At 42.9% G+C, this 16,737-nt stretch overlaps 1 protein-coding gene across 3 annotated transcripts in view; it reads left to right on the top strand.

Annotated features, from left to right (window-relative positions):
- DYNC2I1 (dynein 2 intermediate chain 1) overlaps positions 1–16,211 on the top strand; it is a 41,354-nt gene extending 25,143 nt beyond the window's left edge. For all 3 annotated transcript variants that reach the window (XM_054992170.1, XM_054992169.1, XM_054992171.1), the window contains 13 exons: positions 58–169; positions 948–1,033; positions 2,413–2,542; positions 3,772–3,944; positions 4,921–5,083; positions 6,544–6,657; positions 9,210–9,271; positions 10,828–10,879; positions 11,271–11,331; positions 12,595–12,694; positions 12,937–13,068; positions 14,881–15,104; positions 15,711–16,211. In XM_054992170.1, coding sequence (XP_054848145.1) covers positions 58–169; positions 948–1,033; positions 2,413–2,542; positions 3,772–3,944; positions 4,921–5,083; positions 6,544–6,657; positions 9,210–9,271; positions 10,828–10,879; positions 11,271–11,331; positions 12,595–12,694; positions 12,937–13,068; positions 14,881–15,104; positions 15,711–15,882 — 1,581 coding nt within the window. In that variant the 3' untranslated portion in view covers positions 15,883–16,211. The remainder of the gene's footprint in view (positions 1–57; positions 170–947; positions 1,034–2,412; positions 2,543–3,771; positions 3,945–4,920; positions 5,084–6,543; positions 6,658–9,209; positions 9,272–10,827; positions 10,880–11,270; positions 11,332–12,594; positions 12,695–12,936; positions 13,069–14,880; positions 15,105–15,710) is intronic.
- Positions 16,212–16,737: the final 526 nt, after the last annotated feature.

The following is a 16,737-nucleotide window of genomic DNA, read 5'->3' as shown; positions in this document are numbered from 1 at the left end:
GCAAATGTTTGAAGCCGACAAGAAATTCTTGCCAATAACTTAATCTTTCTGTTTTAGGCCTATGCTCAGTGGAATGAGGATAATCTAGAAAGAGATGTTCAGACTGAAGAAATAGAGACTCGGGAAAAATGGACACAGCATCCAGGAGAAACTGCCATTGTGTGTGGAGGTGATCTGAATAAGTTATATACTGGGGGGGGGGAGATGGGGGCCAACCCAAGTGCAGCGGCTCAGTGGCTGGCAGGCTGGGACCAGTTGTGCGGTGGCTGCTGAGTCGGCCCAGGCTACTCAGTTGCACAGTGGCTGCTGAGCCAGCCTTGGACTAGTCGTGTGTGTGATGAGGCTGCAGAGTTCACTGCCAGGCCTATCCCCAGTGATTCCTCCTCCATCAGAGAACAGAGGAGGGAGATCTTTTTCTCAGTTGTTTTGGCATCAGAGTTACAGAAACCAAAGCTTAGAAGGCTCAGCAATATTTGTTGTTGTTGCCTAGCAACGTCTAAAAATAGTACCGAGAGCTTCTTTTCTTAAAGCTACAGGCATTATTTCTATTATTTTGAGACGTTTTAATCTCTTGATTTATTTTTTCTGCAAACCTGGGACTTCCAGGCTTGTAGAGAAAATCTCCCCTATCTGTCTCTAGCTCCATTTTGTGGAATCCACGCATTGTGGTTCGGTTTGGAATTAGATATATGATGGCTGCAGTCCTGAGAATATTTTCTTGTGAGTAAGTCCCACTGAATAAAATGAGATTTACTTCTGAGTAGACTTGTTTAGAAGTGCACTCTACAGAACTTTAAATACAGTGTATTTTTTAAAAGGTTAAAAAGATAATATTTCACTCTGCATCTCCATCCTCAAGCAGCCTGCAGTGCAAGCAGCTCATGGAGCTTTTGTGCAGCTTATGATAGTGATTTGGTCCCTGTTTGTAAATGTGTATCTCATTTCAGGTTCAAAAAGTGGCAGTGATGTATCTGTCCTTACACCAAAGATTGATTCCCAAAGACTGGCAAATTTCTTGCGGTCTGCTGGTCAGGTAAATTATGGAGTTTAATGTATTATTTGTTATTCTTATATATATATTTTAGAGACGGACTGAGTCTCTCTGTGTGTTTTTCTGTCTCTAGAGTATATTTCCCAAATTAGGCATGGACAGGTATTAGACCAGACATAGATTCCTCTGTGGTCCGTTTGTTACCGGAACTGGTCTCCTTGCAATAAAATGATTTGTGGGGGGATCAGCTAGCAAGGAGGATGGCTATGCAAGAGGCCGGTAACCACAGGGATCTGTCCCCAGTTTCTACCAGGTCCCTTCCCAAGATAGCAAATGAGGCCGGTTCTTAAGGTCCAACAATAACTTTTATTAAGAACAAAGTGACATGCACATGCACGTGCAATTCCAGGGTAAAAATACTCTCTCACACACACACAGTCCTAGGAAGCTTAGTCAGAAGTTGGGAATAAAGAAAGAGGGAGCAAATATATCTACCTATCCTGAAGAGAGGGTCCAGTCCGCGGGAGAAGAGAGTAGCTTCGAACAATCAGCGTCCTCAGCCAAGAGAGAAAGAGGCTTGGGCAAACCTCAAGGGAACGGCGCTTGTGGATCTGGAAGCGTGTACAATTTGAATGAGCCCAGGGCCCTACCTTTATAGGTAAAATGTGCCCTGAGGTGGAAGAGCCCACCTAGACGTTAGAACAAAGACTCCAGTGGTCAGTTCCTGGGTTTGACAAAAGGTTTGAGGACCTTGATTAGTAGCTGCCGGGGTGTGTGAAAGCAAATGCAAAACATGTTCAAGCGCTGTACAAAAGGGATAGTTTGTTAGTGAATTCCACCAGAGCTAGGTTGATGGTTTTTAGGTGGGGACTGTACTTTCCCAAGAATGACTGTATATACTTAAGAATGTCATTTGATTAGCTCCTCAGTCAAGGACAGGAGATCTCATCCTGGAAAAAGGGAAAGGAATGTGTTAGGTAGGGATGACTCTGCGAGACCTTTGTTGCAGTGGGCACCTTTGGGGCTGGAAGGATAGTAAATCCAATCACCTCAATCACTCCGCATTCCTGTGCAGCATTCCAGGCATGCCGTGTTCTCCCAGGTGGGACTCAGCAACTGTTATAGGCTCTCTAGTGGCAATACCGCAGCCATTTTAACTCCAGAGGCCTGAACATCTTTAATATCACAAGCAGCCATATATAAAACTGCTATTAAAATGGCGGAGGCCGGGTTGACCGCTTACACCTTTGCAAACTCAGTTTTTCTTTCATGCCTTTAAAGCAGCAGGAAACAGAATACTCTCCCACCAGTCACAACAGCAGGACTCTGTACCCAGACTTTTATTTTGGAAGTCTAGCTTTCTCACAGTTAAAGGGAGAGGAACAATTTATTTCATTTCTGTAAATAATTACTTTTGAAAGGTGATTGCAGTTTTGCTTGAAGAAGATCAAGTCGCAACACAGCCCAGACGGAATCTAAGATCACGACAGACCAGTCTGTCTATTAGCGATAAGTGTTTCCAGTTGAACACCAGTCTTCCTCTCCTGCAAGGTGAGAGAGTTCCCCCTTCGCCCTTTAGTAGAAACGCTTCTTCTTTGCACGAGGTTAGATCTTTGCACAGAAATATAGAGTCACTGAATACAGGTCGTAGATCCAGAGGAGTCAGCCGTGTTAGTCTGTAGTAGCAAATCAAAAAGAGTCCAGTAGCACCTTTAAGACTAACCAATTTTATTGTAGCATATGCATATGCTACAATAAAATTGGTTAGTCTTAAAGGTGCTACTGGACTCTTACTGAATACAGGAACCTCCATGTGCAGAGGCAGTATAGCTCTGAATCCTAGATGCTGGAGACAGGCAGTGTGGGGAGAGATTCGTGTCTGTGCCCTCCTTTTGAATTTTCAGAGGCATTTTGCCACTGCTGTTAGAGTGCTAGCTGGAGCTTGGCTTGATCCTACAAGGCAATTGTTATAAAGTTGCCTCATTGTTCCTCTAATCTGCCTGCACTTGGTTACAGAAGCATGTCTGGTAGTTTCTCCGGATTTGCACCTATCCAGTGCACAAAGCATGTGAACTGACTGTGAATAGGTTCGTGCATAACTGTCTCAATTTGTCTAATATGTTTTCAACACCCATATTTTGTTAGTGTTGAGAAGCATAACAGCTAAGCAGAAAAAGTGAGTGCTCTAAACCCAGAGCACAAGACCTAGATGAAGGCAAAACAGTTGCTCAACACAAGACCTAGATGAAGGCAAACAGTTGCTTAACAGTTGCTCAGTTGTGGTGTTGCTGAATTGTTTGTTGTCGGTGGTGCAGAATTCCTTCTCTTTAAGCAGCATTCCCTAAGATATTATGCAATTGGAACAAATCTGTAGAGGTTGGCACCTGCAGGACACCCTTCTAAAAGGACAGAAACTTGCCAACGCTTGCTTGTCTGGATCCTCTTTCATCCCAGCCAGCTCTTTAGGCTGCCCTTCACTTAAGATATACAGACTTTCCCCAGGGCTTTGCTATACCTAAATAAATCTTAACTTCATGTCTTGCCCTCAGGCACTGGAGAGAACTCGGCTTTCCTCCCAGCAAATTGGTTTCTCTCTTCCCAAGGCTCTTTGCAGTCAGCAGCATAAAACTTTTGCCAAGCACTCTTTTTCAATAGCAAATTAACCTCTGCCATTGATCTGGAGATTATCGTGTATATTTATTAGCATGTGATTACAGAAGCTATAGGTTTTCAAACCATATTGTAGTGATTTGGGGTTTTTTGTATTTATGTTTTCTTAGGTCGAAAAGTTTCCTGCTTACACATCTCACAAGCTCAGAGGCAGGCATTGCTTTCTGTGCACGAGTTACCAGAAAATTCAAGTGATCTACAATTGGACGGAAAATACATCATCTGCGTGTGGAATGTCTGGCAGCCTTTAAATCCTCAGAAAATTTTATGTTGTAGATCGCAGGTATACCTTTAAGGACATCACACCATTGTCTACACCAGTAGCTCCCAAACCTTTTAGCAACGCACCATTTTGAGAATACTCTAGTTGAATGTGTACCTTTAACATCCTAGATCCACACCACCCACATTACCAGATCTTACCCTTCTAATAACATTTGATTTATATACCGCACTGCAAGGACAACATAACGCCCACTCTGAGCAGTTTACAAAGTATGCTATTATTATCCCCACAACAAACACCCTGTGAGGTGGGTGGGTGGGGCTGAGAGAGCTGGGACTGACCCAAAGTCACCCAGCTGGCTTCAAGTGGAGGAGTGGGGAATCAAACCCAGTTCTCCAGATTAGAGTCCCACACTCTTAACCACTACACCAAACGGGCCCTCTGCAGCCAGTAACCCTCTCTGTCTGCTCCCACCTACCCTCATACTGGGGTTGCAAGGAGAGAAGAAGAGAGACAGAAATTTTAAATAAGGAAATCCTCTTTTCAGTACTGCCTGTGGGAAACCAGAGTATTACAGATGAGACTGAATCTTTTACAGCGCTTTTCATCTCTCTCTCATACATTCACATTCTGTCCTTGCAACATCCTTGAGAAGGTGGTAGAGCTAAGAGAGCATGATTGTCTCAAAGAGTGCAGTCGTAAGCAAAGTTACTCCAGTCTAAGCCCATTGATTTCAATAAGCTTAGACTGGTGTAACTTTGCTTAGGATTGCACTGAAAGTGACCTAGTGCTTGGTTGGAAAAGCGAGATCCACACAGCCCTTGAAGGATGTGTGAATACTTGCAGGTTTACCTTTGTGGGCAGTCAAGAATGCTCTAGAGATGATATGAGAAGTTTTTTCTTCTAATGAGTAGGATTCCCATGAAACCAGAGTCTCTAATTTCTCTGAATTTGTTGGCCTTAGATGGTGAGTGCAGCTGAACCAGCTCCCTTTCCAAGCTGTGGTTCTGCAATATTTTATGTTGTTGCACAGGTAACATGCTGCTGCTTTAGTCCCAGTAAGGCTACTTTAGTGTTCGCTGGAACAGTCGATGGTTTGGTGTTGGTATGGGATCTCAGAGAGGACTCCAGGATGCATCACTGTATAAACTTCAATGAGATGAACTGGGCATTTCGATCGCCAACATTTTCTACAGGTTAGTTAATGTGTCGCAATTTATATTGCCATGTTCAGTCTGAACGGGCAGTGCCATAATAAATGAACAAACACAATTTGTAGGTCTAAAGTTGCTTCCATTTGATTAGATTTTTTCTCCTTCATTCCTTGCAAAAGACCTATGTCATATCAGTATGACGATGAGCTGAAAGAGGGAACCTCATATTCTCAAAACCAACAGAAAATGTTTCTGTAAATGGGCCTCGCAGTTATTTTAATCCAGAATTCAAAATCTGATGTATTTCCAGATGGATCACTTTTCACAAAGGCAATATTTTATACAGCAGTCTAGCAGAGAGATGCAAGTTGGTCTTCTCACCATTCAGCCTCTGAGGATAACTGCTTTGAGAATTTTCTTTTCTCTCGCAGAGAACTGTATTCAAATCAGCACTTAAGATGCCTACTTAAGAGCCCCTCAGCTTGAAAAGCACTGGTGTTTTCTATTAAAATAATTTTGATCACTGCATACCAAACTTTTTCTCTCGTGCCGCAATAGAAAAATGGCTTAAAAATGGAGGCCTTGAGTTGGATGTTGTGGTTTCCTTTTACTATGAGGAAAGCTTCAGCTGGAGGAAAGACTCCAGCAGAAAGCTTCCTTCGTCCTGGAGAAGATTCTTCACAGCACAAGAGGCCCATTAACATTTTTTGCAAACCATGCAGCTTTTGAGAAAATTCATTTTTGCATCAGTTCATCAATCACTGAAGTCCTAACCAATATGATTGAGAGCAACTATTGAAAACAGTATGGTGGGTTCAATCAAAAGGAGGAAAATATATTTATTTACTTACTTCATATACACCCTGCCTTTCTCCCCGATGGGGAATCAGAGTGGCTTTCACTGTTCTCCCAGTCATTTGATCCTTACAACAACCCTCTGAGGTAGGTTACACTGAGACCATTTGACTGGCTCAAGATCACCCAGCAAGCTTGCGTGGCAGAGTGGGGATATGAACCTGAGTCTCCCCAATCCTAATCCGACTCTAACCATTATATCACACTGCTTTCAACTAGCAGCTAGCATGTGCACCAGACACTTGCACAGAGCTTGTGCAGTTGGCCACGCAGTGCTGTGACAAGGAAGTTGCATGAGCCCTTGCACAACCAGAAGAACTTCAGATTTAGTTTCTTGCACAACACTCTGGCATGAGACTTAAAACATTCCTCCTGTGAACAGAAAGTACTCACTGCATGTGGAGGGGCGGTGTTGAATTCAACCTAATTTATCAGTACATCGATTGAACAGCTTTTCAACTTTCAGCATTCTCAGAGTAACTTACAGAATGGAAGAATGAATGTTGACTAGTGTTACTATTCTGTGCAGCCTCCAGTGGGCTGTTCTTTGCAGCCTCTAGTGTTACACAATGAGTCTTGGCTGCTCTGGGAGATGGTGGAAGCCAAAGGAGGAATCTGCAGTGGTTTGTTTCTTTTTAAAATCCTAGATGGAGTATTTACATCAGTAAGCCATATGTGTCCCATACTGACAATTGAACCTGTAGCAACAACCATCTTCAAGGAACAGAACTGTGGGCTGTCCTATCTCTCATCTCGGGAAGGTGTGTGGTCTGCTCTCCAGAGATTAGCAAATGTTATTCAGAGAGACTTGTTGTAAATACAGATATTGGTGAACTCCAGAGATTGGTTAAGATTCTTTTGTTCCAGAGGATCCTATTAGCTGGGTATTTCTTGCTGCTTCTATTGAATTTCATTGCTAAGTTGTTTTTATTATATTTTTTGCGGATTGGGAAGGGGTAAGACAGTATCTTATGATATTTTAAACTGTTTTACTGGGGTTTTACCCTTGTGAATTGACTTGATGGGTGGGAAGGCAACATGAACAATTTTGTCTCCGCATTTTGGATCAAGTTCTTGCATGGCTTCGGGTCAGTGAATGTATCTCAGTCTTACAGAGGCTTTCTGTAGACAGAATCAGATAAGAAGCAGGATTCCCCTAAGGACTAGTGAGGGGGGAGGGATCTCACTCTCCCTCACTTTTCCTCTTTCCTTCCCCTGACAACCCTGTCGCCTCTCCCCTTTCCCTGCTTCCTTTTCACTCACCCATCCACTCAACTGTGTTTCTGTCTAGGGATGTGTGCTTTGGGTTACGGATGTTTTGGCATTCCCGAATCAGCCTCATCATTGCTGAAGTGATTCAGGAATGCTGAAGCAAAGCTTACCGAAGTGTTTCAGAATGCTTCGTTAGGTTTCAGGTAGCGTGGAAGCAGTCTTTCCCTTGCCATTCCTGAGGAATGTCAAGAGGAAACAGTACTTCTACTGCTAGTGAGGATTTCTAGGTGGCTGGGGGTGTCATTTTGCAAGCAAAATGCACCAAATTTGCAGGGGACCTACTCCTACCTGTCTTCTCAAGACCCCCCAAGTTTCAGGAAGATTGGATTTCAGGGGGCCACGTTATGGCCCCCCAAAGAAGGTGGCCCTATCCACCACCAAGCTCCATTGTTTCCTATGAGGACCAACCGCTCCCCCCAACGAGAAAAAAAATCACTCTCAAACCAGTCTCTTTTGTTCCTTATGGGGAAAATTAGGGGGACTTTCTAGGTGGATGGGGGTGGCATTTTACAGGCAAAATGGATCTGGACTTGACTGGACCTGATGGCTGCACCTGGAGGAGACTGGTTTGAGAGTGATTTTTTCTCTTTGGGGGGAGGGGGAATTTTTCTTAGTGTGATTTTCTAGTGTGAAGTTGTTCCCTTTGCATCAGGTTGGTCCTCATAGGGAACAATGGAGATCGGCAGTGGATAGGAGCACCTTATTTGGGGGGATGTAACATGGCCCCTCTGAAGTCCAATTTTTCTGAAACTTGTGTGGTCGTGAGAGAAGGGTTAAGAGAGGGTCCCCTGCAAGTTTGGCACATTTTGTTTGCAAAATGCCACTCCCAGCCACGTAGGATTCCCGCCCCCCCCCCCCAATTTTCCCCATAGGGAACAATGGAGGCCGGTGGTGGATAGGGGCACCTTCTTTGGGGGTCATAATATGGCCCCCTGAAGTCCAATCTTCTTGAAGCTTGGTTGGTCATGAGAGGAGGGTTAGGAGAGGGTCCCCTGAAAATTTGGGGTTATTAGGGAAGAAAATGCCCCCAAGTCCCTGGATAGCTGGGAGCGGCATTTCCCATTGGAAACAATGGCTGAATCTTCTCTAATAATCCCGAAGCAGGTTAAATACCCTATTTCTGCCCCTTTTGCCTTGGTCTTCAGCTTTCTCTTCGTCCCTCTCCTTGGTAGCCCCTGCAGCCTTTCCCCTTTCCTTCACTCCCATCCAGCTGTCTGCTCCTCCCCTATTCCACCTTTACCTCCGGTTTATCCCGTTTTTTCTCAGTCTCTTTTTCCGCTCCTATCCTTGCACCATTAGTTGAAATTACCTGAGACATGGAAGCTTTGACAATGTTATTTGGGATTTCTTAACAACCTCCAAAATGGCTCTCTCACATCATAGTCTTGTAAGATCTCTGATGGAATTCTTTCTTAAAGTTGCAGGCATTGGTGGGGTGGGAGCAGGTTGGGAGGTAGTTAAATGTCCAGGTTTTTTTTTTTATTTATTTCAAAACTTTCTGCAAATCTGTAGAAAAATCCTCCCTTTCTGTATCTGGCCCCATTGTGTGGGGCTTTTTGAGTCACGCTCTGGGGACAAGTTCAGAATGAGTTATATAGGTACTTGCCTGTCGTTTATGCAGATACATAGGGTTAAATTCTACAAATCTCAAGTGGAAGGTGCTTGCAGCTCCTTGCAACTCCACCCACCCCAAATCTCCTGAGTCTCCCCAAAGCTGATGCTCAGATCATGAAAATCCTGTGGACAAAATGGCATGGGACGACTGTGAAGAGGGGAATTGGGTGACACTGCCCCCATTTCCTTTGTGCACCGGAGCTGGCAGGAGCGGGATCAATGTTATTTGCTTTCCCCCTCTTGACAACAGCCTTCTCCTTGTACCCCATAACAATCTGTTCACTGGCTCCCGTGACTCTAAGCATCAGATTTTCAGGACACTGTTAGGGGAAGGGGGAGGTGGAAAAGATCTGTGTCCGTAAGCACCTTTGTGCTCCTGTTCAGAGAATCCAACTCATAGTGAGAGAATGATGCTTTTTCTTTCCAGAAATGTCAGGACTTTCATTTCAGATTGCCTCCATGGATGAAAATGGGACACTCAGTCTGTGGGTGAGTAGCGTCCTTTCAAGAGTCATTTCGTAAACGTGATCCCAATGTTTTCTTCCAGAAGCACTGTAGTTGCAGGGCAGTTGCATTTTCCCAGCTTGATTCTTATGAGAGAAGCTCTGCATAAATGCCTAACATAATCTAGCCACCGGAATATGCGAGCTTTGTACATCCCTGGCTATTGTGAGTGCCCCGTGGGATGCTGTTGCATAACTAGCATGAGCATCTTTTGGCCGATGCCCGTGGAATCACCAGCCGTGAGTAACGTGGTGCTTCCCTCACTAGCGATATGCCTGTGCTGTTCGTGACATTTGACTTCTGTACTTTTTCTTGCCTCTGGAACAACCTCCTGGAAGTGGTTGGAGGCGTTCCTACCCTCCAGTCTTTCCAGAGAGGCTGCAAAACAGAGTGGTTGTGGAGCGCTTGAGCTTGAGCTTGGCAAAATGGGGAGTACCCCGCGGGTGGGGTCATGAGCTGTCTTTAGATCGGTTTTTCGTGTTTTTATATCTGCTAATGTTTGTTTTATCCAATGGTTTTTATATTGTTGTTACCTGCCTTGGGTTCTGAGATGTTCAAGAGAAAAAGTGGGCATATAAATATTTCAAATAAATCAATGAGGGTTCAGAGGTTGAGCACACTACTTCAGTACGGCTAAAGCTCAGGAGTAGTTTGTAGCTCCGTTAAAATCAAATATCTTTGGCATCCTAATGCACTATGTTTTTTTTTTAAAAAGGCAGTGATCTTTCAGTATTAGGCTCTTGAGATGGAGCTGCATTTCATGACTTGTAACTGTGAATTTGCTGTTGACTTTAATTTGACTGAGCCCAAGCCGAGTGCATATAGGCCAAAATTGTCTGGGGATTAGAATTTGGACCTGGAGATACAAGTGGTGTGAATGCTCCCGTAGGGTAAATGCTCCCGTACACAAATGCAACAAAAGAAGTCATAGAGTCAAATGTACAACATGGTTGCAGTTGATGTTTTCCCTCGGCTTTCTCTCTGTCGTTTTTTCCTCTCTGCTTGGCACGAAAGGTATTTGCCTAGCCAAAGTATCCTGTTTTGGTGTGTAGACTCACATAGTCTTCTGTTCTTTTGCACAGAGGTGCAGATCTGCCAAATGAATTTGTGAAGAGAATGGGAGATGAAAAAGAATTTCTTTTTGAAAAGAATAAAGCCAGCAAAATAGGGAAGAAACCCAGGACGTCCTTTGGGCCGTGTCTGCCGAGCAAAATTTGCAGGGGATAAAGACAAAAAAGCCTCTGCTTTGCGTGCAGCTGCTCCTAGGCTCAATCCCAAGCATCTCCAGCTAAAATGATCAGACAGTTGGGCAAGACCCCTGCTTGAGAGGCTGGAGAGCTGCTGCCAGTCCGAGCAGACATTACTGGTCTTGATGGACTGGTGGTCCGGTTCAGCATAAAACAGCTTCCAGTGCTATACAGGGTTTAGCTGCTGTGTGGTCATGGCTATAGTGAAAGGGCATGAGAAGCGACAGTAGACGTCTTTTACGGAATACCTGCAATGATGCCTTTGTGTGTATGTTAATTCTTGCCATTTTCTAGGTAGTTGTTGAACTTCAAAAAGAGGATTTGTCTGGCTCACAAAGGGATTTAGGTATGTAAAGCTCATTAAGGAACCAGATGCTCCTGGAAGGGGAGGGAAGAAAAAGTGGCACATTGAGGCAGCAGTCCTACAAAAAACTTTTCTTGGAGTGCCATTGAATAAAATGGGACTTGCTTCCAAGTAGACCTGCTTAAGATTGAGTCCCTAAGAGAGCTACATTGTTAATAATTATGGGAGAAAAAGTGGAGGCCTGGATTGGAAGCAGAACTGTTCTGGATAACCTTAAGATTAACAATAGAATTACATACAAAATTTATGGGAAGTATTAAAAAGAATTCTTTCCTAAATGCATTCCGGGCATTGAGGTAGTAGCCTCTATCAAATTGAATTTGCCAACAGAATTGGAATCTTGAATTCATATGTTATATTTTATTATTTTTAGGCCTAATTCCCGGGGGGAAAGTAAAGCTGGTTCATAGCTCTACCATTCAACTAAATTGCAGGTAAAATAATATATATGTTTATTCTGGAATAAATATTTATTTCCTTATTTCATGTATATCCCACAGTAAATAGGCAGAATTCAAGGTAACATGCAAGGACTTGTCTTTGAAAACAGTCTGGAAATTTCAATTGACCCATAATGTTGTGGCCAGACTGTCATCAGGGGTTGGTTACAGGGATCATATCGCCTCTCGTTTCAGGTTCCTGGTTATCCATATAGTTCAAAGTGCTAGTTCTTAACTTTAATGCCATAAATGGCTTGGGGCAGGTATCAGAAGGACTGTTTCCTCCCATAAAATCCAGCTTGCCAGTTAAGATCTGTCTTTAACCGGGATCCTTATCTATAGATGTATAAAGCAAATCTGTGGCCTAAAAGGTCTTTCACACTTTTGACAGAACAATATTTTGGAGCAAATATCATTTTCAACAGTACTGACAACACTAAACAATACAGGTTATAACCATGGTATGGCTGAACAACCTGTTCTTACTCAAGCTGAGCAGAATATGCCCAGTGCTTGAAAGAACGATCTCCTGGGAAATTTACATACAGCTGCTGCAGCATAGTGGTTAGGTGATTGGGCTGCGAATCAGCACTCTGTTGGTTCAAATCCCATTACACCCATAAGCTCAGCAATTGGCCTTGGGTAATCCACTCTTCTCAGCTAGCTCCCCACCTGTATTGTGGGGATAATAATAACGCTGACCTTGTCTACCAGTCTGAGTGTAGCACCAATCTGTCCAAAAGAGCAGAGTTATGATGATGTTGATAATATTTCTATGCCGCCTCTTGAGAGTCCTACTTGAGGCAGCTTATAATGAAAACCAGGTCACAATATGAAAAACAAGCCATTAAAAACAAGCAGTTGGACATAGGCAGCTTAAAAACTATCCACAAAACAAAAGCAGACCATTACAAAGCTGTAAGAGAAAACCCTCAATTAAATGCCAGGCTAAAAAGATGTGTTTTAGACTGTTGCCTAAGTAGGCACCAGAAGGGCCTCAAGGGAGAGGGTGTTCTAGACTCTAGAGGCAAGGTGCCACCACAGAAAATGCCCTGTCTGCAGTTGCCACACCCCTCACCTCTGAAGGCGGGGGCACAGAGAGCAGGACCACAGACTATATACCTCTATAGATAATGAACCTGGTTCCCTGTTTTTAAGAAACCCTGAGAATACCCAGAACTTTCCATTGTTACTGAAATAAGGAAAAGCTGTGGGAGAAGAATTGTATCTATTTATATTTTCTTTGCAATTCCCCAGCCATTCAACAAAAGATCCCATGTGCCTGGGGACATTGCAGCCATTGAATATTAAATTTCTGCCTTCTAACCCTAACCATTTCATTGTGGGCACAGATCTTGTAAGTAAAATTCTGAAATTAATTTCTCTAGTATCTCCTTTCTGTTCCTAGTTGTCAATTGTAGACTTGTTTAACTTTTTAAATAACATCATCTCTAAATCTCCATCGGAGGTCGTAGTAAAATTACTGTAGTGTTTACATCTGAACAAAGTGAACAAATGCTTACTTATTAAGCATTTTAATAAGCAAGCATTTAATGTTACGTAGCTAATTGAAGAAACCTTCATTTTGTGTTTTTTAAGGCCGTAGTGAGTCATGGTACAAGGCATGAGCTAAGAGCTCCTCCTAAGTTGTTCAAACCGCAGCAAGGGGGGCCGAGATCTACCCGAGTCACGGCAATGGACTTCTCCCCTTTTGGAAAGCCACTGTTTTTGGTATGGACACCCTTTTACGTTTCATGATTAGAACTGTCGGTGTTGCATCAAGTTGCTGAGGGTGAATGTGTCTGACAGTTGGCTTTTAGTTGTCATGTAGCCACATGGGAATGAACCCTGTGCTGGACTAGCCAATGCATTTCTGTTAAGTTTTGCAAGTAGTATCAAAGTCACCCAACCCTGCTGTGGCAGCTGTTCTCATGGCACATCTCAGTGTATTAGAGAGCAATCCTAAGCAGATTTACTCAGAATCCCACTCAAGTCTATTCAATGTGGCTTACTCCCAGGAAAGCGCCTTTAGGAATGCATTCTTAACTCTGCTTCCTCTGAAGACTGAATTTTAAGTCCTTTATAGTGGCAGCATTAAGCTTATCACAAGTTATTTGAAAGAACAGATAAACAGCATCTTTCTAGGAACAATTCAAAGTGTGGGTTAGAAGAGGGTACTTGAAAAAACACCTCCTCCCATTCTGTCCAGCCTGCCAACTAAGCTATTCCACGCAAGCCCTGCTCTCCATGCCCTCTTGTCTCCAGTGGGTGGCAGCGAGATATAGGGCTTTTTCAGCCATGGCACCTCATCTGTGGCATGTCCTTCCCCTTGAGACTCATCTGGTGCTTACCCAGCTCTCTAGTGCCAGGCCAAAACATTTCTTTTTACCCAGGCTTTTTATTAAGGGGTGGATCTTTTAGAATCATATTTGCAATTGGCTTTTGGCCCAAACTGTTTTATGAGATTCATTTTAAGCCGCCCAGTGTTTTATGCTGTTTTTATGCTTTGGCTGAGTTTTTAAGTAGTTAACAATGTTTATGGCGCTTTATATATTTTACTTTGCAAGTCGTCACAAGCAGGTTCTCAAGAGAGGCAGCGCAGACATTTTCTGATAAATAAATCCGTCTTGTATTTCTTCATGAAATCCTCAGTTGGAAATATAATATACAGAAAGGACTACAAATCTGTAATTCAGCTGGAGTGAAATCGTACATTTCACAGGCTGACATTTAGTGCCAAAAAACATGTTACATTTTTTTTTGAAAATTTTTTTATTGGGTTAGAATCCATTATTTTTACATTACATTCAATTTTCCCCAAATTTTCCATTCCTAACCCCCTCCCTTTCCCCCCCCCTTTTGTTGACTTCCAACAGCTTTCCCACCCTTTGTCCCTTTTCCCTTACTTCTGTTAAATTCCTCTATCTAAAACAGATATACATTCTCTATTATATTAAGCAGTACATACATGTTACATTTTTTGATGAGTTGGGTCCTGGTTCCCCAGACCCAATCTGCTTTCCTGGCAGATTGCAGGGACATTCTTTTATTTGACCTGAAACATTTTAAAACTTGCTTTCCACCCAAATTAAGGTCCTCTTATTAAAACAAGATTAAAAACACATATACCTATATCAAAACAATTAAAACAAAACACATAAACACGTGAAAGGAGGAAGGATCAGTGAGAATCAGCCAACCAAAAGAAAAAAAAAGTCTTAATCTGGCAGACAAAGACAGTGGTGGAAAGGGACAGATAAATCTCCCCAGGGAGGCAGTTCCATAATTTGAATCCAGACCTTTGGTTACTCCACCATTCTAATCATCAAAACTTCCCCAAAGGAAACAAATCGTGCATAGCACAATTCCCAATACCAGTCTTGGTGTCTGTTATCAGGGACACCTGTGGCAGTGCCAATGGACAAGCAGTGGCAGATGAACAGAGGCCTCTTTAGAATATGTTGGGCTTTTTAATCAATACAAGAAAGGTTTATACTAATAAACTGTTGTGGGTTTTGTCTATGTGTGGCGTTGTGATTGCAGGTGGGCTGTTCAGATGGGAGCATAAGATTGCACCAGATGACTTCTGAGCTTCCGCTCATTCAATGGAACGACAGCACGATGGGGCAGCCCATAATCGCCCTCCAGTGGGCTCTGACCAGACCAGCTGTATTTTTTGTTTTGGATGCAACATCTGTGGTTTATGTTTGGGACCTGCTGGAAAACGATTTGTCTCCAGTCGCCAAACAACCCACCCAGGCAGATAGGTAAGCCCAGAACGTTCTGTTTGGACTGCAGTCATGTGGAAATGGATGGAATACAACCCTGTTGTTAAAATCTCCTAAACATTCTGCTTCCTTAACATTCTGTAATGTTACAGTTGCAGTCTGGCTAATCTTTGTATTTAGGGTCAAAAATGAAATTTCCTACATCTTTTCTCCAAGAAAACCAGTAACTTCTTATTTGGTGGGAGGATTTCCCCCCCTTTTCCAATCAGTCACAACTCACAACTCTTTTAGAGCTCTCTCAGCCCCACCCACCTCAAAGGGTGATTATTGTGGGGATAATAATAACATACTTTGTAAACCGCTCTGAATGAGTGTTAAGTTGTCCCAAAGGGCAGTATATAAATCAAATGTTTTTATTAAAAAAAAGTTTTTGTGCTGCTCATATGTCTGAAAAAGGAACGTACAGGATCTGTTTTCTCCATTGCACCTTGAGAGAGACCTTGCTTTGTGGCTTCTCCCCTAGTATGCACGGGAGAGATTGTTGAGTCCACCCTCTTCTTTTTGTTCCGCTCGAAATGATTTACTGAGAAGAAACTCCCCCGGAGCACACCCTCTGTTAAACGAAAGCTCTTTTCCCCTTCTCAGGATTCTGACTATGGCTGTTCTGGGTGAGCCTGAAAAACTCAATGGTCTCCTAGGGATTGCACTAGCCAAAGAATCCGGAATAATAGAAATCTGGTACGTAAAGAAGAAATGGGCCGTCCCTCAGCCGGAGGAATCTGAGAAACTCCACTTGCTTTTGCAGCAAGCCTTATAGGATCCAGACCGATGCCTTTCTGTGAATAGGCAGAGAACGGCTACCTGATTTTAGGTGTATTTATTCGTTTTGGGGTAAACATTGACAAGGCTTGGTCAAAAGATAGCATTTTATAATGTCTCCCTTTATTTTTGTTAATAGTTTGTATATATATATTTTTAAAGTGCAGTATTTCAGCTGGAGATACAAACTATTTTTGTCAAACGTGATATATAGAACAAACCTTCATGAATTCATATCTAAATGATATACATTGTATTTATAGTTCATTCAAAAATGTATTTACTTCCTATGTACTATCCATGATAAATGTGTATAGATATTTTGGAATAAAATCGTACTACAAGACTGGGGTGCCTATTTTGCATTTTCGAAATGACAGCAGCAGCTCAGTAGCTATGTTCATTTATCATCCATATGACATTAATTAAAGCATTTGGCTAGCATTAGAAGAATCGTTGCTCAGTTCCGATGGCTGTTGAAGTGGCTGAAAGCTCCTATTTGTGTTCTACTTAATGTTGAACAGACACCTTTCTCTACCACCACTTCTAGTCCTGCAAGAAAACATCAGAAAGTCATCTTTATATATTTCATCCATGTTTTCTTTACAAGGCAAGTCCTATATAGAAAATCAAATCCGTAGCAATTGTCTTCAGGGTCATAGGAGGAAGGATCCTTGCTGGTGCAGGATTTGTCCGGATTCTTAGCAGCCTCATGTTTGCCAGCAGTTATCCTGCTAATAATCAGGGCTTTTTTTCTGGGAAAAAGAGGTGGTGGAACTCAGTGGGTCGCCCTCGGTGAAAATGGTCACATGGCCTGTGGCCCCGCCCCCTGATCTCCAGACAGAGGGGAGTT

This window comes from Eublepharis macularius, chromosome 11 (genome assembly GCF_028583425.1).
Source record: "Eublepharis macularius isolate TG4126 chromosome 11, MPM_Emac_v1.0, whole genome shotgun sequence".
NCBI lineage: Eukaryota > Metazoa > Chordata > Lepidosauria > Squamata > Eublepharidae > Eublepharis > Eublepharis macularius.
The sequence above is the reverse complement of the archived record's forward strand: the minus strand, read 5'-3'. Positions and strand labels throughout refer to the sequence as shown.